At 53.7% G+C, this 23541-nt stretch overlaps 1 protein-coding gene across 1 annotated transcript in view; it reads left to right on the top strand.

Moving 5' to 3' along the window:
- The window catches only part of PDE9A (phosphodiesterase 9A), a 121806-nt gene that overhangs the window by 19922 nt on the left and 78343 nt on the right, over positions 1–23541 (top strand). Inside the window, exons 2-3 of the mRNA XM_025381034.1 lie at positions 12835–12905; positions 14539–14616. Coding sequence (XP_025236819.1) covers positions 12835–12905; positions 14539–14616 — 149 coding nt within the window. The remainder of the gene's footprint in view (positions 1–12834; positions 12906–14538; positions 14617–23541) is intronic.

Genomic DNA, 23541 nt, shown 5'->3' with positions numbered 1-23541 from the left:
GCGATCCTGGAGATAAGAGACAGTTAAATGGCACCGGCCCAGCCAACCCCAGGCCTGCCCAGGTGCAACAGAGCCAGCTAGGAGCATTGGGTAGCAGAAGTCAGTCTGCTGCTTGACTGTTCTCACCTCCAGGCCCACAGCCTCCTCCACCCTGATGGTCTATGAGTCTAGTGCAGCCCTTTGCACAATTTTAGCAACTGAACCCTTTTCCTCACAAAATTGTAACACCATGCTAACATATGAAACATATATGAACGCTTGAGCAAACCATAATACTTTCCATTATTTCATAAATTTGCATTTGTGGCACCAAGAAGATAATTAATGGGAACCAAGAGGGTTCTTGCATAAGTTCTGCATTTGGATTTGGGGGTTCGAGGTGACAGCTATAGGCTCACATTAGTGTCTGCATCACTTTGCTTCAGTTTGTCATGGTGGCCCCCAAATCCAGAACCGCCCTCCTCGCTGTGTGAGGAGGGTCCTGCCTGCACCGCTCGGCAGACATGGGCCAGCCCGGATGGCTGGGCAGCACTGCTCTGCACCTCGCCGGCCTGCAGGACATCTGCAAAACACTCAGGTCTCAGGACAGCGCTCATGAACGGCCTCACGGACGCTGAGTGGACCTGACCCCAAAGAGAATGCGTCGTCCTTGAACGTGTTGATATTTAGGTTATTACACAATGAGTGTGTTGCTTTGCAATTCGTGTCTAAAAGAGTTAGAGCAGAGGTACTTATAGAAACGAAGAAATGAAATCTGAATCCATGCTGACAGATTCCCCCTCCCTAAACCTTGCTCAAGGCAACACAGGCGACCAGGAGCAAGTCCCAGCTGGCCTCTTGCTGGCGTGGTCCGAGTGGTCCAAGCGGGGCCCCTGCCCAGGCTCACTGGACTCTCCTGGAGCCCGCAGACACCACACCCTTCCTCATCACTGAAAACTCCATTTCCACAGTGTAGGAGATGCATGGATCTGAGGGCCAGTAGGAAGTGCTGGATCTTTAGACTTTTGTTTTTGTTTTTGTTTTTGTTTTTTTTGAGACAGGGTCTCCATCTGTGGTCCAGGCTGGGGTACAGTGGTGGGAGAAATTCTTTCACACTCCGCCGAGTCCTGGCCCTTGGAGAGTGAGGCCTGGCTACAAGGCTTCTTCTCAGGACTCCGTGTGACTCTCAGGATGGAAGAACAGGGTGGGGGCTGCTCCTCTCCTCCCTCCCTCCAGCCCCTGGCCTTTGTAAAATGGCTCCGCCTACGCTCCTGTGGTCAGTGCAGAGCCATGGAGGCCTCTCCCCTTCCCTTCCCAGGAGGGGCCCCGCCTTGTCCTCCGCTCCGGATTCTGCTCGTCCTCCCCCAGGTCCTCTCTGCTGCCTCCCACTGCCCCATTTCCTCCAGGAACCTCCCTCTCCTACCCCGCAGACACACACTCTTTACATTCGGATTTCTGTCCTCTGGTTAACTGGCGTTTAATTTTCTCAGCTGCTTGGCTTAATGCCAAAGAGCGTTCTTCCAAATAGAAATGGTAAAGACCTTTTTTCTCCCATGAGAATTTTATGTAAACGCCGTGCAGCACGCTCGTAGGCTGATTCTGTTATCATTTTCTAAGCTCAGCTTCCAGAGCTAGAGAACTTTTTTATTGGTTATAAAAACCCCACATAATCAGTGCAGAAATTTTGAAAAATGCAGAACAGTATCAGGGAGAAAATAATTCATCCCCCACTCCAGAGAAAACTGCTGTTAACCCCGAAGCACCACAGTTGCTGGTGTTCTCATGGAAGTGTGCACTTAGGAGTGTGTGTGTGAGTGTGTGTGTGGCTTTCTTCTACACAATTTCGCATCCTGATCATTTTCACTCAGCATTACATCAGCAGCAGTTTCCAATATAGCATTAAATTGTCTTCAAAACCATGATTCTAAAGCCGCTATAAAGTTCCATCATGGAGGCTCACTAAAATGTAATCACTTCATTGTTTATGAGATACTCAGCTTCATTCCATTTCTCCGCAGTGAATAATCCAGAGGAACATGCTCAGTGTGCATCTTTGCTTGCAGCAGGGCGGTGCAGAGCACTGGTGTGGGTATAAATCCGGGGGTGCTATGGAGATTAGATGACCTCGTTCGTGGAAAGCACCAGAATGGCGCCTGGCACTTAATAAATGCTCTTATTTTTATGTTTATCTTCATTATGTCCCTAAGAGCCATTCCTGGAAATGAGACTCTGGGTCAAAGGGCACAAATAAACCGTCAACCTGCTTTCCGACGGCGCTGTGCCCGAACGGCGCCAGCCCGAACGGCGCCAGCCTCACCGCCTCTGGGTTCGCGCCGCTGCTTCATCTCAGATACTCTCTTGAAGATAAGAGAGTCCCATGCAGCCGTAAGAAAGACAATGGAGAGATCTGTGTACCTCCACCCAGTCTCCCCCACCGGGAATGTCGTGCAAGATTATGGCCCAGTCTTACAACCAGGGTATTGACAGTGAACAAGCCCCCATCTGATCCAGATCCCCCAGCTGTACTTGCTGATGTGGGTTAGATATTTGTCCCCGCCAAATCTCATGTTGAACTGGTATCCTCAGTGTTGGAGTGGGGCCTGGTGGGAGGTGACTGGATCGTGGGGTAGGTTTCTCACAAATGGCTTAGTGCCACCCCCTTGGTGCTATCCTTGATATAGTGAGTGAATTCCTGCAAGATCTGGTTGTTCATCTGTGAGGGCGGAAGGCATCTCCTCTCTCAGCACACACGGGTGTGCACGCCTCCCTTCATCACGTGATATGCCTGCTCCTGCTTCGCCTTCCACCCTGAGTGAAAGCTCCCTGAGGCCTCCCCAGAAGCCCAGTGATGTCAGTGCCATGCTTATACAGCCTGCAAAACTGTGAGCCAATTAGAAATTGGCCTTATAAATGACCCAGTGTCGGATATTTCTTTATAGCAATGCAAGAACAGCCTAATGCACTTGTACTCACTTGAGCATGTGTACTTAGTTCTGCACAATGTTCTTGCCTGTGTAAACTCTTAAATCCACAACCACAGTCACAGTCTAGAACATTCCATCACCGCAAGGCTCCCTCTTATAACCACATCCCCTACCTGCACCCATTTCCAACACCCCATCCCTAACTTGATTTCCAGCACCCTGTCCTGGTGAACATGAATCTGTTCTCTCTCTCTTCAATTCTGTCATTTCAAGAATATTATATAAATGGGATTACACAGTATGTAACCTCTTGAGATTGGCTTTTTTCAACTGGCATCATTCCCTTGAGATCCATCCAAGTGGCTGTGTGCACCTTTTCCTGGCTGAGCCGCGTTCCATGTTGTGGGCAGACCCCAGTTTAGCACTGGCCCATTGGAGGGCGTCTGGCTTGTCTTCAGTTCGGGGCAGTGTGACACCTTCTCGTGGTTGTTAGTGTGATTGTCACTGGTATTTGCCTTCCATGTCTTGGAGGCCAATGCGGCTGCTCTTAGAAATCAGTACCGCTTATTTTGATTCGGTAGGAGATTGCTGATGTCAGTTTGACATTTATAATTAATAAGCATCATCATGAAGTTACAAGAGTAAATAAAAATACGAGGCAGGGTGAGATGTAAGATGCTCGGGAGGCTGAGATCAGCAGCCGTGTGAATACAGCAGGGTGGGCACCAGCAGTGGGCTCCACGCGGCCTGGCGTCCAGCCTCATTAACCAGCTGCCCTTGGGAAGGAGCAGAGCCCGCTCTTGCCTCCTGGGGAAGGGCAGTGTGATGGAAAGACGGGCTGCCTGTCTCTCCTGCAGGGGCTCAGCGTCGTGCTGTGTACATGCCTGGGCTCTCATCTTCAGCCCTAGCCACTTAAAACCACTTGGGGGGAAAGCTTGTAGAATAACTATAATGAGGACAATTTCGCTCCAGATCCGTTATTCCAAGTTCAAAGAAGCTCTGTAAAAATTGTTGCTAAGGCAATTGAATAAAGAATTTCAGCCGATGTAAGCGGTAACAGCAAGACAGTGAACATAATTGCACGTTTTACAACAACCGGTCTCAAAGTACGACTTCCCTGACATAGATATGTCTTTAACGATTTTGGAAGGTAACACAGACCTTTCAGGGATTCGGAGAGGCAACTAACGCCATCCTGGTTTACCAGCTTTGTGGGGTCGTCTCCCTGGTGAAAAAGACTACAACCAGCCTCACAGAGAGGGTGCTGTCTTAGGAAGGCACCTCCAGCTGTCCCCGTGACCCGGCCCCTAAGCGTTTCACACCAATACTGTTCTTTTTTGACGGTGCTGCTGCTTTTCTTTCCCCAGCCTATCATGCTCAACTCAAACCTCAGTTGCCATCCAGTTATCTTTTTTTTTTTCTTTTCTTGAGATGGAGTCTTGCTCTGTTGTCCAGGCTGGAGTGTAGTGGCACGATCTTGGCTGACTGCAACCTCCATATCCCGGGTTCAAGTGATTCTCCTGCCTCAGCCTCCTGAGGAGCTGGGACTACAGGCGCGTGCCACTGTACCCAGCTAATTTTTGTATTTTTAGTAGAGATGGGATTTTGCCACACTGGCCAGGCTGGTCTCGAACTCCTAACCTTGGGTGATCCACCCACCTCGGTCTCCCAAAGTGCTAGGGTTACAGGCGTGAGCCACAGAGCCTGGCCTAGTTATCTTGTTTGTCCAGGAATTGGAGCATTTCTAGGTAGCACCACAAATGTCTGTGCAAGAAACCCACAATTTCCAGTGGTCATTGACTTTGTGCCAATCCAAACTAGAGTCTGACAAACCCAGCAAGAAATGTTCACGGCAGCTGCAAGGAAGCGCCTCAAACAGAAATAGAAAAATGAACCCGGGTCTGCTCTTCCCTTCCGGGTGTGGAATTGATGGAAGCCGACTCAACACAGAGCCCTGGGGGCGTGAGGGGCTTGGCGGGATCTCTGCCGGCTGCAGATCTCTGCTCTGTTATTACCAGCCCTTCTGCCTGGCTCCTAATTGCTCTGAAGAGGGGATAATTTTCTCAGCAGCCATTGCCAGCCACATTTGGACTGAATAGATGCTGAAATGGCAAGGGTAAATGGGGCAGAGACAGTGAGAAGTCATTTTCTATCTGGAGCCCAAATAAAAGCGCTAGACCAGTGCTTCCTCCCACACTCCTGCCTGGCCCCTCTTCAGCCTCAATGCCCTTCTGAGAGCTGCCTGCCCCAGTAGGAGGCCAGGCTGGGACCAAGGACACCCATTTCTGGGTAACCGTCTTCCCATGGCTCCTTGGACCTTAAAGAAGGGAAAGGCAAGAAGCAGAAGGAAAGCAGAGGCTGGACATTAGAATCAGTCTTTCTTTAAACTAAAAAAAGTTTTCATGTATGTGAACGCGTGTGTGAATTTGAAGTCGTATGTGGAAGGGGCCATATATCCGTCAATGCATGCTCCAAAAATCAGAACCGATGGACAGCAAACAGCATCGGATGTGCAGCCAGCATTCTTCCAGCGGCCGCCCCCGGGGGAAACAGGTGCGGCAGCCAGGACCCTCTGTGGGACAGGGACAGGCGAGCATGACAGCAGGTACCACGGATCAGGGTGCACAGATAGGGCTGGGGGAGGCAGCATGGTGGGGCAGCCACTTCCCCTCGGCATGGCTGGAGCCCAGTGGACTCGCGCTGATCAGAAGGATCCTCCACTAGAAGGACCTCGCCCAGACGAGTCCCCTCCAAACTGTAGCATGCAGCTGCCTTGGGCTTCAGGCTGCACCTTCCAGATAAAAACACACAGGTGAGCTGCCAGAGCTGGAGTCCCATGGACCTCAGAGATCCAGGTCACGAGGAGGGGGCCGCGCCGCCCCACGACATGTTCACCAAGGTGAGCCCTGGTTCCTCCCCACAGGCCCCGGGTGAGGAAGTGTCGATGCCAGGCTGGCTCAGTAGGTGGAAGAAGCTTCCGGAATGCCCGCCCGCAGGCTGCTGCTGGCATCGAGTCTGTGTCCTATTTTCCATTCAGTGCATGCATCCTCCAAGTACGATTTCCACTCGGAACCCTGAGCTGCCTCATCCCTCGCTCCGTCTCCCCTCCCTCCCGCACAGCTCACACTGCAATCACACCTCGCGTTCAACGGCTGGAGTCCTGGTGGATTGCTGCTCCGGGGCTCTCGTAAATCCCTTTACTTGAGCCTTGGTTTTACAGGAAGACCATGAAGCACCCCCCCAGGAGCTGGAGCTCCTCCTTCTGGACCCAGAGCCTCTTCTCAGCCTCACGACGAGGAGACCCGGTCATAGAGCTGTTGCCCTGGCCTGGGCTCTGATCCCTCCTCCGGCCCAACCTCACCCTGCAAGCAGCACCATGTGGGGCTCAGAAGGGGGAACTGGAGGGACCCTTCCCGCAACCCTCCAATAAGCCTTTCCACGGAGAGCCCAAGAGGAGACAGGAGAACACTCTGTTTGATAAAATAGAGTCAAATCCAGGAAGACGCCTCTGGAACTGGAATGGAAATGACTCAGCCCCCGCCCATGAGAGACCCTTCTGTCCTGTCCCTTAACCCAGAGGCCCTGGGCGTGGGTTTCCCAGCCCCCTCGAGGCCGGACCCTCAAACTCCAGCCCTGTTTCTTCTAAGTGTGCCAGTTAAGATGCTTCTCACGGCAAGAAACAGACTCTTTTTCAAGCCAGTTCAAGAAGATCTGTGTTGCTGCGGAGGCTGATGGTTGTGTGGAGCAGGCTCAGGGAGAGGCTGTTGTAAGGAGGCTGAGGGGTCTTCGGAAAAAATCCCCCGGACCTGGGGTGCCAGGAGCCTGGGCGGGCCTGGGCTGTCACAGCCTGCAGCCCCTCCGCTCCCTCTCACAGCGTCCGCTGCCCCCGTGCTCGGGGCCCCTGCCCGTACCTTCTGAGGCTTCTCCCTTTGACCTCTCAGGGTCCCCGTGTGGCCAGCCTGGCCCCAAATCCGTGCGACCCTGGCTCACTGACAGTCGCCACCAGCTCCGTATCTCTCAGTAAAAGTTCCCGCAAAAGAGTGTGATTGGGAGCTGGCCATGGGGGCTTAAGGCGGCCCCCCGCTCCAGTCCCCTTGGCCGTGGAGACAGGGCAGGGTTAGCAGGAGGCAAGGCATGTGCAGGACAGCTGGCCGGCAGAGGTCCCGTGTGCTGCCATGGATGCAGGGTGGCCACTGTGACCCTGGGTCTCCCTCCTGGATCCCCACTTGGAAGGGGTGACCTAGAGGGACTTTTGTCAGAAGGACCCCCACCCAGCCAACCTGACTGATGGGGCCATCAGCTTGACAACAGGCTTGGTGGCAAGGCAAGAAGGTGCAACCGACCAGAGCCCCGGGTCCCCTGTGCCCTCCTGCACTGCCTGACGGGGTAGGGCCACGGCCCGTACCAGCCGTGAGCTGAGCCAGGAATCCAGTCAAACCATGTGCCTGAGTGACCCGTAGCTCTGTTCCTTCTCTGGATTAACTGCTGATCCACCCCAACAAGCAGCAGGCCTGTCTTTCTACGAGCTCACCGCTTGCAGACCCGTTCCCAGGCCTCCATTCCTGCCTTTCTGAAGGTCAAGGCAGCGCCCTCCCCAAGAAACAGTGGAGCCAGGTGTTCGTTCTTCCCAGCTCCGGAAACCCTGCAGATTGTGCACTCGAATTCCTGCTGAAATAACAGTGGGTGCCAGACAAAAGGTGGCGAAAAGTTTTTCCAGGTACATTTGTTCACTCAGAGACCTCCTAGAGACTTGTGTGAAAATCATAGAATTTATAACCAGTGGGGACAGTGAGATTCATGGCAACTGAAATGATATAAAATTGAACTTTGTGTCAAACCAGTAGTGTTCTATGTAATTCTTTTCAAACCTGTCATTTCACTTACTGCTTCTCACAGCCCCAAGAGGCAGGTGGAATTGATGCCGTCAGCCCTATTTACAGAATGGTCAACTGAGGCTCGTCCTGGTTATGTGATGCCCACAGGGTTGAAAGAGAAGCCAGGGACAAAAGGAGTCACTGGTTAACCAAAGGGCTTCCTGTTCTCAAATCCACTGCTCCTTCCATTACATGGTGTCTAGAAGGAGGCTCAGTTGGATATAGATATTAAATAACCTGGAGGTCAGTGTATGTTGTGGTCAAGCGTGTGTGGTCTGCAGCCAGTGGCCCGAGATGCAGTCCTGATATACGCTTCTGGCTGGGCACGTGGGAGCTACACACATCTCTGTGTGCCTCGGTTTCCATGTGTAAACATCTTAGACTAGCACTTGCCTGTGGTTGGCACCTGGTGAGTGTCAGCCTTCTCTAATGCAGGCAGCATGAGGGCGCCCAGATGGTGACGTTCCAGCTGACATCCCCAGGTCTCAGCTGATTATGAAGAGGTATCAATTTCCAGCGGAGGAGCCACCCTCTGTCTCATCATTTGTTTGTCTCGTCTTGCTTTAATATCACAGCACTGCCAGTCAAACCACACAAAAGGGTTTGTGATGACTTGCCATGCATTCTCGCGAACTCCAGCCCTGACTTGCCTGCAAGCCAGGAGCCAACATAAAACCTTCATTTTTCCCTTAATCTTGCTGCCTCTGCATCTCATTTTCAAACTTCATTTTATCAACTTTTTTTGCGCTATTTGTTTCTGGATAAAGGATTCGCAAAATTATTCAGCATGTGGTCAGGAAGCCCTATGGCCTCCTGATGAGGCAGCCTGGGGGTCCTCCTGTGGTCCGAAGCTGCAGCCGGGCTGGCCTCCCACAGTCAGGAGCAGCATCAGGCTGGGTGCTTCTCACACCAGCGAAGAACACGACTGTCCCAGCCCCCATCCCTAGGGCTCACGCCTCATGCCCTGCTTTGGAACCGCTGGAGACGAGTGAACAGCAAAAGCTGAAGTCATGCCTCTCATCCAGATCTAAAATGACCGTGTGTCAAACATTTTTACTGAAATGATGAATTGAATGGGAACTGGTAAGAAGGTGCAACCAGTTCAAAAGAGAAATCCAAGAACCCTAAATGTGTAAGGAGTGCAGGAATGTTGAAATGGACTTCAAACGGCTGCAGCTGTATTCTCCAGTGGAGACAGCCAGTGTCAACTTTTGTGCTTATTCCAAATTTCCTCATAGCCTCCCCCCTCTTGTCTAACATAATCTCAAAGAGAGATTATTCTGGATGGCAGAATAAGGCTGGTCCCCCTAGGTGTGGCATCCTTGCTTGCACAGAGGTGGCAAGAGTGCCACCATGCCATACAGGCCTTTTTCGGTTTGTTTTACTGGAAGACCTCATAGTTGTACTTTAAAATCCTCTGTTATTTGCTATCCTGAGGTTAGGAAACCAAACACAAAAAGCTTTCCTCCAGATTTCACCTGCAGTACTTATAAATTTGATAAACCCCTCTCTTCTCAAGGGCCCCATGATAATCCAAAACCCTGGCCTGCCAGAGTGCAGCCTTTTTTCCCAGCTTGGAGGCTGCGACCCTGCGAGCCCCTGCCCTCCCCCAGGGGACTTTGTGGGCGTGGATGCTGTACAGTCACTCTCGGCCCCTTAAGAGTGGTCGCAGCCCAGCAAATAAGTGTCGTTCTCACACACGTCTTTCAGGCCCAGGCGCGGTTGCATAAACCTTCCCCAATTATATCCTGGCAAGAAGGAGGACAGATCCTTCCGGAACCTTTGCAGATATTGCCACAAAAAGTAAAGCCTTCCTAAAAGTTTGAATTTGGGGAGGAAGGAGAGCAGATGGTGAAAATCAGATATCACTTAAAAATTACTCATTTCAGTTTACAAAAAATCTAGGTCGTTAAAGGTTACTGATAGCTTGAGAAGACAAGGAAAGTGCTTCCTTACAGAGCCGGAAAGTCCAACAGTACAACGACACGCATGATGCCAAAAAGTAAAGCGTTCCTCACTCATTCCACTCAGGGGTCCGTAACGGATTCTCCACTGGCTCCTGGGTTGTAGGCTCATGAAGCCAGATGTTCCTCAACTGAAAAGAGCCCTGGAAGCCCTGGGCAGCCCACTGGCAGGGTCCGAATATCATCTGAGCAAAGCCATCAGAAGCTGTCCTCAGGAGTCTGCGCTTGCGGGTCAGTCATTGGAGGTGCTTACTGCAGTCGTTTTCCATGGGGCTGGAAGCTTCTGCACTGAATCACAAGCTCTGGCCTCCAGCTGGGTGCAGAACTTCTCTTCTGGGGAGGCATCAGAGTTAAAGCGTCTATAGATGACAGCCACCCCTTTTTTGGCCCATTTTACAGCAGAGGAAATTTAGGTTCAAAGAAGTTGAATTGAGGTTTCCAGGAGTGAGAAGCAGTCAAGGATCCCCCTGGGCCGCCTGGCCTCACGCCCTGGCCCCACGCTCCTGAGATGAGGAAGCCCCAGGCCCATGAGCCCAGTGCCCTTGGCAAAGCCACTTCCCTTCTGAGTAAAGTCAGACGAGCCTCCCCGGTCCCAAGAGACTGTGATTCCATAATCACCCTCCCCTCACCTTTTGAGATCTTGCTGGTGGGTGCACCCCCTTCAAGCCAGCCCCAAGAAGCCATGATATGAGTTGGTCTTGAGAGATGTGTCTTGAGAGAATTTAACTCAAAGATCATCCCCCGTGCACTCCGAGGGGCTGGGACAGGATGTGGTGCCTTTGTGCACACAAGGAGAAGCGCCCAGTGGGGAGGGGTGGGGCGAGGACTTTATCAAGGGGTCATTTGCTGCGGCCACCCAGGTTGGAGCACAGGGACCACAGGGCCCCCCGCCTCCTGTAGGACTGCCCCTCTCATCTGAGGGAGACACCCTACAAACACATCTTTGAGCAGTAGCTTCTAATCCAAGAACCCCAGTAGAAGTTAACGCAGATTCCCGGGGCCCAACTCAGACCCACTGCGTGGGAATCCCTGAGCTGGGGCCAGAGGCACACTTTGAAGAACACCAAGCTCCTTAGCCGGCCCCTTGCAAACCGCATCCTGCTTCTCCAGAAGCTCCAGATCCAGAATGTTTACAGAAACAGTCCTTCTTGCCTTCCTCTTCTTCCACCCCTGCCCTCTGCAGACCGGGGTCTGTAGACCCCCAAAGTAAGCCCGCCACACCAGGAGAAAGGGAGTTACACAGGGGCCCACATGGGAACCACTTTTTGTCCTGTCTTGGTGGGAAAATGGCCATGACCCCAGCCCGGGCTCTGCTACGCAACAACTCCACGGCATAGCCTGGGAGACCACGGCGTGGACTGTGACTCGGGCTGAGGATGGTGTCGTGGTGGAAGTGAGGGTCTGGCACCCGGCCAAGCGCAGGACTCCTCGGCAGTGGGGTTGGGAGAAGCAGCCTCTGCACGTGAGGCCGGGAACCAGGACGTGGGAGAAGACGCACATCCCGGAGGAGGGAGCTCTGGGAGGAGCCAGCAGAGTTCTGCAAAGGAGGATGTGGGGAAAACGGGAAGGCCAAAGTGGGGGCTGCTGAAGGGGCTACTGCACCCATACAAGCATGGCCAGGACCGAGCTGCGTAGGCAGCCGGCGATACAGCCGATGCCACAGACGTCAGGAACCACGCAATGACACAGGCTACCTTTGACCGACCATTACCCCTGGGGCAGATACCAGTGGGGATAACGGGCAAGGCGAGGTGCTGTTTACTGTCTTATTGTTGCCAGTTCAGCAGCCCACAGGAAATGGTGTTAGTCACAGAAAAAAAAAAAAAAATCTGTTTTCTATATTTCACTGTTTCTAAGTAAAGAAAAAAGAAAACTAATCTTAGCTTTAAAAAAAAATGGTGCACTGGGCACCGAAAAATAACCATCTTCCCAGGCCTGCGTTTCCCCCACGCCAGGGACTTGTGCTGGAAAGAAAAGCTGCATTGGCAGCCAGGAGCCGGGGAAACTGTCCAGGGAGGCATCCACCGCGATGAAGGCGGGGCCTGGGCGTGGCCTGTTCCATGCTCTGCCAGCCCTGGAGAAGCCCCACCCTCACCGAGCTCGAAATGCCCCCTCCCTGAGAGCCGAGACTCCTCCCTGAGAGCCGGGACCACTTGGACAAAAGATGTGGATGCCAACCCGGCGTTTCCACCGCAGCCCGGATGGTACTGGGGGTGAGCGCGGCCATCCCGTGCAGAGGTCCTGTTTGTCTGCAGGAGCCAATTTCACTGCGGGCGTCCAGGATCCTCAGCGGTTCTGTCGTGATGTGATTCCCCTCTTTGACTTCATCATTCAGCCTCTGTCCCTCAGTCCCCAAATACTGAAAGGCATTCTTTTTTTTCCTTTTTTTTTAGATGGAGTTTCACTCTTGTTGCCCAGGCTGGAGTGCAGTGGCGCGATCTCGGCTCACTGCAACCCTGGTCTCCCAGGTTCAAGCGATTCTCCTGCCTAAGCCTCCCAGGTAGCTGGGACTACAGGCGCCTGCCACGATGCCCGGCTAATTTTTTGTATGTTTAGTAGAGATGGAGTTTCACCATGTTGGCCAGGCTGGTCTGGAACTCCTGATTTCAGGTGATCCGCCCGCCTCAGCCTCCCAAAGTGCTGGGATTACAGGCGTGAGCCACTGCGCCCGGCTTTTTTTTTTTTTTTTTTTAAGTTAATGAACTTAAATTTTATTTTATTTACAGAATGGCCCCCATGAGATACTTGAAGACCTGGTGCCCAGCGAGTGTTGACTCCAGGTGGTCAGTCCTGCCTGGCCCCTTCCAAGGGATGCGCCATCTCCATAACTATGTCACTGACAGGCGTGTGGGCAAGGGGGGTCGCTGTATTTTTCGCATCTCTTTCCACTGAATGCAACAATGACATTTTTCACCACCCGTATGTATCAACCGAATGAAAAGATGAGCCTGTGACTTTCCAGTGCCTAGGGTCACAGTTTTTCTTTTCAGAATGAACCTTCAGGTTGGAGCCGGAGCAGAAGCACATGGCCTCTGACGTCTCCAGGGGGACCCCCCGCCCTCGCTGCCGCCTCACCGCGCTTCTGTTTTGCAGGTGATCTTCAGCAAGTACTGCAACTCCAGCGACATCATGGACCTGTTCTGCATCGCCACCGGCCTGCCTCGGTGAGTGCGCGCTGCCAGCTCTGCCTTTTCAGAATGCCTGGGAGGGGCAGGAAGAGGCGCAGAAGGTCCCGAGGGACCCGCCTGCTACAAGGGGCTCTTTGAAATCAATCAATGCGCAGAATCCCGAAGGAGGCTCGGCGCCCTCCGGGCCTCTCTGCCTGCACAAGTGATGGCTGTGTCCACACGGAGGAAACCGTCCGGCTGAATTAAACAGAACCGCCCTCTAAGGGGTGTGGGTTTTTCTGCCGGGCGTGGTGGCTCACGCCTGTAATCCCAGCACTTTGGGAGGCCGAGGTGGGCGGATCACCTGAGGTCAGGAGTTCGAGACCAGCCTGGCCAACGTGGTGAAACCTCCTCTCTACTAAAAATACAAAAATTAGCCGGGCGTGGTGGCACGCACCTGTAATCCAGCTACTTGGGAGGCTGAGGCAGGAGAATTGCTTGCACCCTGGAGGCAGATGTTGCAGTGAGCTGAGATCGTGCCATTGCACTCCAGCCTGGGCAGCAGAGCGAGACTCTGCCTCAAAATAAATAAATACATAAAAAAGAGTGTGGGTTTTTTCCTCTCACTTTTTCATTCACTTTTGGAGAAAGCGGGGTCACTGTGTGTGAGTTTGGTCCCTAGCCCCACATCACCCATAGGTGCCTTTTCTGCCCAGGGGGCTTGACCCAGATCAACACTGGGCGAAAGGCTGACTTCAGAAATGGGTTGAAAAGACCAGTGATCTGCCTTATCGAGTCCTCAGAGTCCCCCAGGAGTTAATGTCCTAAATCAACAGTGTGTTCCAACCAGTGGATTTTCTAATTATCAGCAAACTTTCTGATTGTAAAGGGTGAGCAGCAGTAGCTTTGGCTCGAGGATTAACTTTAAAGTTAGGACGGAGGTGGGGAAGGGCAATTGAAGTTTTTCACAGACAGGTGAGAAAATGGAGATGACATTACATGTCTGAAAGTGCAGCAAATGGCAGTTTTAGCAGCAAAAGTAGCCCATGGTCTGGGGCATCGTTGGGCACCGTATGTGAAGCACTGTGCCGATAAATAAATAAATATATAGACACATTATTCCATAGAGCATCCCTGGGATTCGCGTATCACCTCTATTGCACAGATTTTAACAACTTACCACTGAAGATCAGAGAGTAACTTGGTCGAGGTGACACAGCGTGCAAGAGGCCCCAGAAGATGTGAGGTTGGAGGAAGACTCATCCTAACCATTTAAAACGATTTTGTAGGAGACAGTTGTGCAGTTCAGATGGCCTCCCAAAGGTACTGGAAGTGGAAAGACAAAACTATGAATTCGTCATCTGCTGATATAAATGTTAGTTCCTATTTTACCACAGGTTTAAAAAAAAAAATCTCCCAACTCAAAAAAGTAGACTAGCTCCAATTCCCATTTTAAAGTATTTCAGCATCTACACACACTTAGGGTTATACACAGCTGCTTAATTTCATTTACAAACAGAATCTCAAAGGCCTGGGGACAGCCTCCCACCCTTGCCATCCTACCGCACTTTGGCCAGGCTGGTCCCGGGACTGTCCTGGTTGTCTCAGGGCTCTGGCCCCATGTGTACATTCAAGTGTACGTCCCAGAGCACGCTGTGGGCGAAAACACGGGCTTGGGTGTGTTTTCCAGGAACACGACCATCTCCCTGCTGACCACTGACGATGCCATGGTCTCCATCGACCCCACCATGCCCGCGAATTCAGAACGGTAAGAGGCTCCGGCCATGTTCCTCGGGGTGTGTCTGGCACTTCTCTCCTTGACATGGGAGGCTTTCTATGATTTTGTAAATGTGCTTCTGCAGGAAGGTGTGAATTGACAGCAGAGATGGAGGGTGAAGGTAGGAGCGAGTGTGAAGGAGTCTTGACTCCTCGTGTTCCCCTGCAGAGGAGCTGGGCACGTTCCAAGATAACAATTGCAGCCATGGCTCTGCACCTGCTTCTCAACAGGAGGAGGCATTGTACAGAGGGGAAACTGAGGCCCAGGAGGGTGAGCCAAGAGCTGCAGAGCCAGGCCCCGGGATCCCCACATTAACCCCAGGAAGGACCGCTGGAGATTCCCTACAGAGCCCCTGGGGACATTTCATGTTAACCACTTGGGGCTGGTCTCTGTGTTCATAAAGTGATGCCTGCGGGAGGGTCTATGCACAGAAGGGGCAGGGATGAGGCCGAGGAAGTCAAGAGGAGAGGCCAGTGAAAGCCTCCATGAATGTCTGTGACCTAGGTCAAGCCAGCGGTGTGTGGCCCAAGAAGGACACGGAGCAGGGGCTCTCAGGTCAGTGACCTGCCCCTGTGCCTGGTGACCCGGGGAGACCCCAGCAGCCTCCACTGCTCTTTGTGGCTGGGCAAAGTGGAACTTAGATTTTCTCATGAGGCGAGGGAGCAGGTGAGCTGGGGCGTGCGACCTCAGGACCCCTCTCTGGTGTCCTCTGTTCCTCCCAGATTGGGGCTCACTGAGCCTCCAAGGGACTCAGTAGATGCGATGGGACACTTGTCAATCTGGTCATCAGGGTGTCCTGCCCAGCTGACCCATGGCCAGCTCTGAGCCCACAGGAGAAAGTGCGTGTCAGGGAGACCCTTGTGTCAGCGAGGCCCCAGTGGATGTGGCCAGCGCCGTCCTCCTCAGCGTGGTCCCGGTGGACGTGGCCAGCACTGTCCTTCTCAACGAGGTCCCAGTGGACATGGCCAGCACCGTCCCACTCAGTGAGACCCCGGTGGACTTGGCCAGCGCTGTCCTGGTCAGTGAGACCCCAGTGGACATGGTCAGCACCGTCCCCCTCAGTGAGGTCCCAGTGGACGTGGCCAGCCTCATCCCCCTCAGCGAGATCCCAGTGGACGTGGCCAGCGCCGTCCCCCTCAGTGAGGTCCCAGTGGACGTGGCCAGCCTCATCCCCCTCAGCGAGATCCCTGTGGACGTGGCCAGCGCCATCCCCCTCAGTGAGGTCCCGGTGGACATGGCCAGCCTTATCCCCCTCAGCGAGATCCCGGTGGACATGGCCAGCGCCGTCCCCCTCAGCGAGGCCCCAGTGGACATGGCCAGCGCCATCCCCCTCAGCGAGGCCCCAGTGGACGTGGCCAGCGCCATCCCCTTCAGCGAAGTCCCAGTGCCCAGTGGATGTGGCCAGCACCATCCCCTTCAGCGAGGTCCCAGTGGATGTGGCCAGCACTGTCCTGGTCAGTGAGGCCTTGGTGGGCGTGGCCAGTGCCATCCCCCTCAGCGAGGTCCCAGTGGACATGTCCAGAGCTGTCCTGGTCAGCCGTCCTCCCTGTCACCTTGTGGCCTCAGCCGAGCTCCTCCCATCTGGCTGTGCCCATCAATCTCCCCCCTGCCCTAGCCAGGATGCCCGTCTTCTGCTCCATACCATCTGGCTCTGACTCTTGGCTTCCAGACTCCCCGGAAGGTGCAGTTGGAGCTAATTGGCTCCCCGGAGACTCCAGTGAGCGTCTTGTCAGCCTCACCAGGGACCAGCTCCAGCCTGGGGGGTCTCACTCAGAAGTGAAGTCACTGAGTGACCCGTCCTCCCGACACCCACAAGACTAAAATGATCTCTCAGAGGGGATTTCACAGAGACCAGCACCTTGTCCGTGCCAGCTGGGTCTCTGAGAGAAACCTCTTTGTTTTCCTGAACTCATTTGAAACAGCATGCAGAGACATTTAAACTGGGCGGGAAATAGGAGAAGCCCGCCTTGACCCTTCTAATTCTCTGGCCCCAGGTGCCTTATTAACAAGAAAAAGTATCAGACACACCAGACAAAAGCCCTCCTGAGCCCAAAGAGCCCAAATGTCTGGAAGCTGTCTGCTGAGATGCCAAAATGCATGCCTTTCTGATAAAGAGACAGCGACAGATGAGGTACGGTGATATGGACATGGCAGTGGACATGGAGAGGGGAGCAGTGGAGATGGAGAAGATGGAGGTGGACGCAGATGAGGATGTAGATGGAGAAGATGAAGATAGATATGGATGAGGATATAGATAGATGCATAGGGTGTGGATCTAACCGGGTATGGGTGCTGCAGAAACAGATCTAGACACCAATGTGGATGTGATCTAGATAATGTGACTCTGGGAATAGAAAGAGCTACGGATACCCTAGCTATGATTGTGGGTGTGGATATAGGCATAGACATGGTGGGGAGGAGAGAAAAGACTCCTCTCTCATTACAAACTGATCGTGGCTGGAGGTGGCACGTGCTGAGATGTGGCTGTATTTGTCCCCAGGCTGGTGCCTGCATCCTCCTGCACCCCCGTCTCCTTTGTGCCTTCTTCCATTCCCTCTCCACAGTTAGGTCCAGGCCTCACTGAGCTCTGACCTCCCTGCCTCCAGCCTGCCTCTCCCACACAGCTGCCAGGTTCAACCTGGTAGGACACCTCCTTCTCTGTGGTGGCCTGCCAATCTGGGCCCTGCCAACCTATGCCCTACCAACTTCTCCAACTTATCCGCTGTCCCCACGCCTGCACCATGCTCAGCCCACAGGATCCTGCCTTCCCAGCTCTGCAGAACCAGCTTCTGCTCAGCCGCTAGTTGCCAGAGCAGCCACCTGCTTTAAGCACCATCCACAGTCACCCAGCCCATTACCATCACCATCCAAAGTCCCCCAGCCCATCACCATCACCATCCAAAGTCCCCCAGCCCATCACCATCACCATCCAGGTTCACTCAGCCCGTCACCATCACCATCCAGTCACCCATCCTGTCACCATCACCATCAGGAGTCACCCAGACCATCACCATCACCATCCAGAGTCATCCAGACCTATCACCATCACCATCCAAAGTTATCCACCCTGTCACCATCACCATCAAAGTCACCAGCCCCATCACCATCACCATCCAAAATCACCCACCCGTCACCATCCTATCCAAAGTCATCCAGCACCACCACCATCCAAAGTCACCCAGACCCATCACCATCACCATCCAGAGTCACCTAGCCCATCACCATCACTATCCAAACTCATCTAGCACCATCACCATCCAAAGTCACCCAGCCCATCACTATCACTATCCAGTCACCAGCCTCTTCACCATCATCCAAAGTCACCCAGACCCATCACCATCACCATCCAAAGTCCTCCAGACCCATCCTCATCACCATCCAGAGTCACCCAGCCCATCACCATCACTATCCAAAGTCACCCAGCCCATCGCCATCACTATCCAAAGTCACCCAGACCCATCAGTGTCACCATCCAAAGTCACCCAGCCCCTTCACCATCACCATCCAGAGTCACCCAGACCCATCAGTGTCACCATCCAGAGTCACCAGCCCCATCACCATGAGCATCCAGATTCACACAGACCCATCACTCTGACTACCCATAGTCACCAGCCCCATCACCATCAGCACATTGCTGGCTTCCTCCCCTCAGTGTGCGCCTCAGTCTGAAGTGGCCTCACTGACTTGTTTGAGGTTCTCACTGCTGCTGGCCCCGCTGAATGGTCTCTCGCAGGAAGGAAATTTCGCCTTGCTCTCTGCGGGATTTCCAGCCCCTAAATGAGGCGGGGCGTGCTGGGTGCAGGATGGACTGAGTGGGGGATGGAGTGAACCAGTCCAGCTCGTGCATGCCTCTCCCTCTGCACTGCCCAGAGCAGCTTTGTTTCCGGGGATGCAGGGCAACGTCTGGAGACATTTCTGGATGTCACCAGGGGTAAGGGGCTGCTACTCGCATCTGATGGGTGGAGACCCGGGATGCCGCTCAGAATCCTATAGCGCGCAGGGCAGGCCCACAGCAATGACACATGTGGCCCAGGACGTCAGCGGTGCTGAGGCACAGCTCCTGGTGTGTGAGGTCTCCCCTGTGCTCTGTAGCTGTCGCTGTCCCCTCACCCTCCCCCAATCTTCCAACCTAGTAGTTCTCAGACAACTGCTTCGGAATCCCCAGGGGGCTTGGTGGAGCACAGAGCTCCCCTCGGTCTCTGGTTTATGACAGACGTAGGCCCCGAGAATCTTTCTGCAGGTTCCCAGTGAGGACGAGGCTGGCCCGGGACACGCCACTGATGCTCTCTGACCCAAAGGCTTTTCTCTCCTGCTTCCTTCCCTCTTCCCTCTCCGGCAGGTGACGTTACCAGCCTTTTCTTTTTTGGCCCTGCCTCTTTCTTGGCTTCTCCGCTCTTCCTCTCTTCCACTCGGTGCCTGGTAACAAGCGGCCGTCCTCAGAGATGTGCTTCAGGGCCCGAACTCCTTGCTCCTTGCACTCTTTCTGCACCAGAGCCACCCTGTGAGGCCTCGGGAATGCTCAGCATTTCTCTCCCGCCCCCAGCAGCATGTTGCAGCCATCCCCTCACCACATGTCCAGGAGGGAGCCAGCATCCTTTGCTGACTTTCGTGCTGTGACTATGGTGTTGCGTGGAAAAGGGGCCATGGGAAGGCTGGGCAGGTGGCTGCTCAGAGCCCCACCTTGCACGGTGACCCACGGGGCCTGGAAATTCACTGCCACGGGGCCTGGAAATTCACGGTGACCCACGGGGCCTGGAAATTCACTGCCACGGGGCCTGGAAATTCACGGTGACCCACGGGGCCTGGAAATCCACACAGGTGCCTGAGCTCCTGCAGAGAATGCCTGATAGCGAGACGCATGCCCGTCCATTTGTGCTTTCAGGCGTCCTAAGCACACACGCCTGCTCTTATTCGGACCAGTCCCTGTAAACTAGTTCAACTAAAGAGTGGCTTTCCACCCTGGCTGCAGACTGCAACCACCCAGGAATCCTTTTTTTTTTTTTTTTGAGGGTTTTGTTCTTGTTGCCCAGGCTGCAGTGCAATGACACGAACTTGGCTCACCGCAACCTCCAGGGATTCTCCTGCCTCAGACTCCTGCCGAGTAGCTGGGATAACAGGCATGTGCCACCTCACCTGGCTAATTTTGTATTTTTAGTAGAGACATGGTTTCTCCATGTTGGTCAGGCTGGTCTTGAACTCCCGACCTCAGGTGATCTGCCCACCTCAGCCTCCCAAAGTGCTGGGATTACAGGCCTGAGCCACCATGCCCGGCCCTCCCAGGAATCTTTAAAAAGGTACCAGATGATGCCCAGACCCCTCCAATTAAGTCCAGATTTTTAAGAGATTTTTTTTAAAAGGTCTGCAAGTGATTCCAGCACACAGTCTGGGAACTAACCGCTTATGTAAGGTCTGGAAAACCTAAGAAACCACTCTTGACCCAGCTCTCTGGTGACCAGGAACTTATGTCTACCAGACCCAGGGCCTTCCTTTGCTGAAACATGCTGGCTAAACTCTGTTTCTTCCTAGCAGACAGCAGCCCTCTCCCTCCAGCTCAGAAGCTACGTCAGCAGTTGTTGGTTAGTTGGTTGGTTAGGTTGTGTCTCTCTTTAACTTCCTCCACTTCTGAAGACACCTGCAGTGACCTGATGTAGACTTGGTCACCCCACTGTCCCCCCAACCTTAGGCCCAGGAACCATGTCTTTGGAGGAGGCTCTCCTGCAGGCAGCTGGTTGCATCTAGCATGCTTGGATTCCTGCAGGCAGCTGGTTGCGTCTAATTTGCTTGGATACCTGCAGGCAGCTGGTTGCATCTAACTTGCTTGGATTCCTGCAGGCGGCTGTTTGCATCTAACTTGCTTGGATTCCTGCAGGCGGCTGATTGCATCTAGTTTGCTTGGATTCCTGCAGGCGGCTGTTTGCATCTAGTTTGCTTGGATTCCTGCAGGCGGCTGGTTGCATCTAGTTTGCTTGGATTCCTCCCAGTTTCACAGCCACAGGGTGGGCATTTCATGAAATCTCCAAACTCCACGGGCTCTAGACAGACCACCTCCATCCTGATGAGAAGGGGTAATGCGGGTTGCCCGGTCTCTTAGAACTTAAAACTCTAGCTCCTTCTCTGCTCCTCATTCCAAACCAAATGAATTGTGGCCTTGGATTATTTTTTCAAAATACTTCTTGTCTTCACGCCATCCTTTAGATTTTGGCAGCCAGCTCCTGGTGTGGACCGCATCTCACGGGTGGGCTCCCTGGTTTCTGCCTCCTGTTACCCCTCACAGTCATCTCTCTTGCGAGTCCTGCTACCTTCCAGAAAAATAGGCTCCAAACACACTTTCGTCCCATCACTCACAGCATGGAGTTCTCTAGTGGCCTGTTGGCCGCAGGACACTGTCCAGCCCCCCGCATTGGGATGTCTGGCCCCAATTCACCATAATGTACTTGTCTCCAATCTGCTGAGCTGCAGGAGTGCCCACCCAAGCCCAGCGGGCACTCCCCTTCTGCAAACCTCCAAGCACATTCCCCCTCTGCACACTGTCAGTCTTCCTATCCCCGCCCCGAATCCAAAGGCCCCTCCTATGGCTGGGGATCCACTGGCAGCTGCCTAACCCTTCCTATGCTCCTGGTCGTTTGGTGCAATCTGGAGCATGCTCAGGCCTGCATTTGAAATAACCTGGAACACATTTACATCATGGAAAATATGGAAAATAGGCTGATTGCCTTCCACTCCCTTTTAGAGCTGGCAAGAAAGATAATTGATGACTAAACAACCTAACGACCAACAAATATAAAAAGTCATAGCCCAACCGTGATCAAATAAGGCTCCAGCATTGCTCCTTGGAGGGACCCTGAGCCATCTGGTGTCATTTTCCTTTCCAATCTGGGAACATTCTGGAGATCCTGGCGTCCAGCTAACATGGACCTTGCTTCCTGACAACCCTACACCCTTCCATTCCCCAGTCACTACTGCTTCAAGATGCAGTGGAAGGAGAAAATCGGACGTCTCAGAAGCGTGAGTGAAAGTGGGGTGTGTGGTGAGACACATACAGAGGGGAGAGGGCCAGAGGACCGTGCCATGCCACACGCACCATTGCTCCTTTTGTTCCCGGTTTCAGCCAAGTTGTGCCGCGGGTGACTCTCCACCGGATGAGCTCCATGCGTGTAAGGCCAGTATTCTTGGCCATTCTGGCTTAGAGAAAAGCTTTCTATATTCCAGAATGGCTCCAGGCCTCCTCCTCCTCCTATTAAATGGGTTTTAAAAGAGGTCTTAGAGCCCAGGCAGTTAGGTCTTAGAAACAGACAAATACAGTAGAAGCCCGAGGCAAGCTTATTCTTTCCAAAGAGGAGGTGCTTCCTGTGTTAATTTGTTGTTGAAGAGCTTGATGAAGATTCCGCTCCACTGAGACTGAGCCAAGAGTTGACTCATTCATGGGAGCAACATAACGGGTCCTGAGAAACCGAAGGATTCGGCAGCTGGGAGCCAAGACTGATCTGGAGTGGCCCAGAAATGCAACCCAAGGATCTTGGGCCCAAGGGCAGGAAGGTTTCTGCAGCCCCCTGGAGCATTCCCAGAGGCTCCCTGTCCATCGCTTTTCCCTCTATTGTGGATGTGATCGCTCCTCCCCTCAGCTCACCAGACTCCTCCGAGAGGCTGACCTCTGAATAGGTTGAATGGGCTTGAAGGGGGCTGGGCTCCATTTGGGGGGATGAGCAGGCCCAGTGCCCCTGCACGAGGGGAGGGTGTCTTGGTAAGCCTGTCTTTGTGTCAGGTCCCCAGGGCACCTTCCTCTGAGTCTCTTGCGTGGGAGAAGTTGCTGGACATGCCTCTTGGGCTCTGTCCCCGCCGGCACTGTGTGGGATCCATGCTGTTCTCCCTCCAGCCCCTGCCCCACCTCCTGAAACCCTTCTCTGCTCCTGGTGTCACTACCCGCCCCCCACCTCCAGCACTAATTTTGTAGGGACGAGGGGCAGGGGAAGGAGGAGAAGAAAGAGTCCTTGCTGCCCTCAGAGGAGGCGCAGGAGAAGAAACGGGGAGGAGTGGGGAGCCAGGGATGGCAGGAGTGATGGGAAAGCCCCTTCCTGCTGCCCACGCAAGTTCTGGCTTCCCCTCCACCCACTGCACCATCTCGATGGCTGCTCTCATGGCAGGAGCTGCAGAGACACTGAGAAGGGGAAGGAAGGAGGATCTGAGAGGAGCCCAGCACACCCGGCTTCTCTGCTGCCCACCCTCCACTCTGTCCTCCCAGTCCAGGCCCTTCCTAGGCAGCCCTGGCACGGGTCCTCACTGGCCACACTGAGGCCATCAGCAAAGCACCTGGCGTCTTTACGCCTTGGGCTCTGGGTCTGTAAGGCGGTGAGGCTGAGGTTCCTGGGAAAGCCAGGCACCGTGGACTTGCCCAGCTAAGCACAGGCATCGGAGGCTAGAGAGGACCCAGTCCCAATGACGACCGAGTGCCGTCTCCACCTGCGGAGCTTGGAGGACTCTGCTCTGCACTTAGGGCCACGCTTCAAGCCCAGTGCCTCTGATAACCAAGTCTCTGGGGAGAAATGAGCCCTCCAGCGCCAAATGACCCGCCACTAAAAGGCCTTTCGAGGCAGGGCCTCTCGTGAGCCCAAGCAGGCACACGGTGGGAGACGAGAGGGTGTGGGCTCACTTGACGTTCTGTGTGAGCGGTGTCATTCATAGGGTGAGGCGAGAGTCGAGGGGACAGAGGGCCCTCTAGTCCCCAGCACTTGGGCTCAGCTGGCAAGTCCACAGTGCCCAGCTTTCCCGGGAACCTCAACCTCACCAACCTACAGACAAAGAGCCCAAAGCACAGGGAGGTCAGTGCCACACAAGTTTTATTTTTGCACATGATTGGTGTTTAAAATTGTAAAGATTTTCCACGTTACCTGTAACCATCAAACCACATGTATTGCCCCC

The sequence above is a fragment of the Theropithecus gelada genome, chromosome 3 (genome assembly GCF_003255815.1).
Source record: "Theropithecus gelada isolate Dixy chromosome 3, Tgel_1.0, whole genome shotgun sequence".
NCBI classification, from domain to species: Eukaryota; Metazoa; Chordata; class Mammalia; order Primates; family Cercopithecidae; genus Theropithecus; species Theropithecus gelada.
This window is presented reverse-complemented; position numbering and strand designations above follow the sequence as displayed.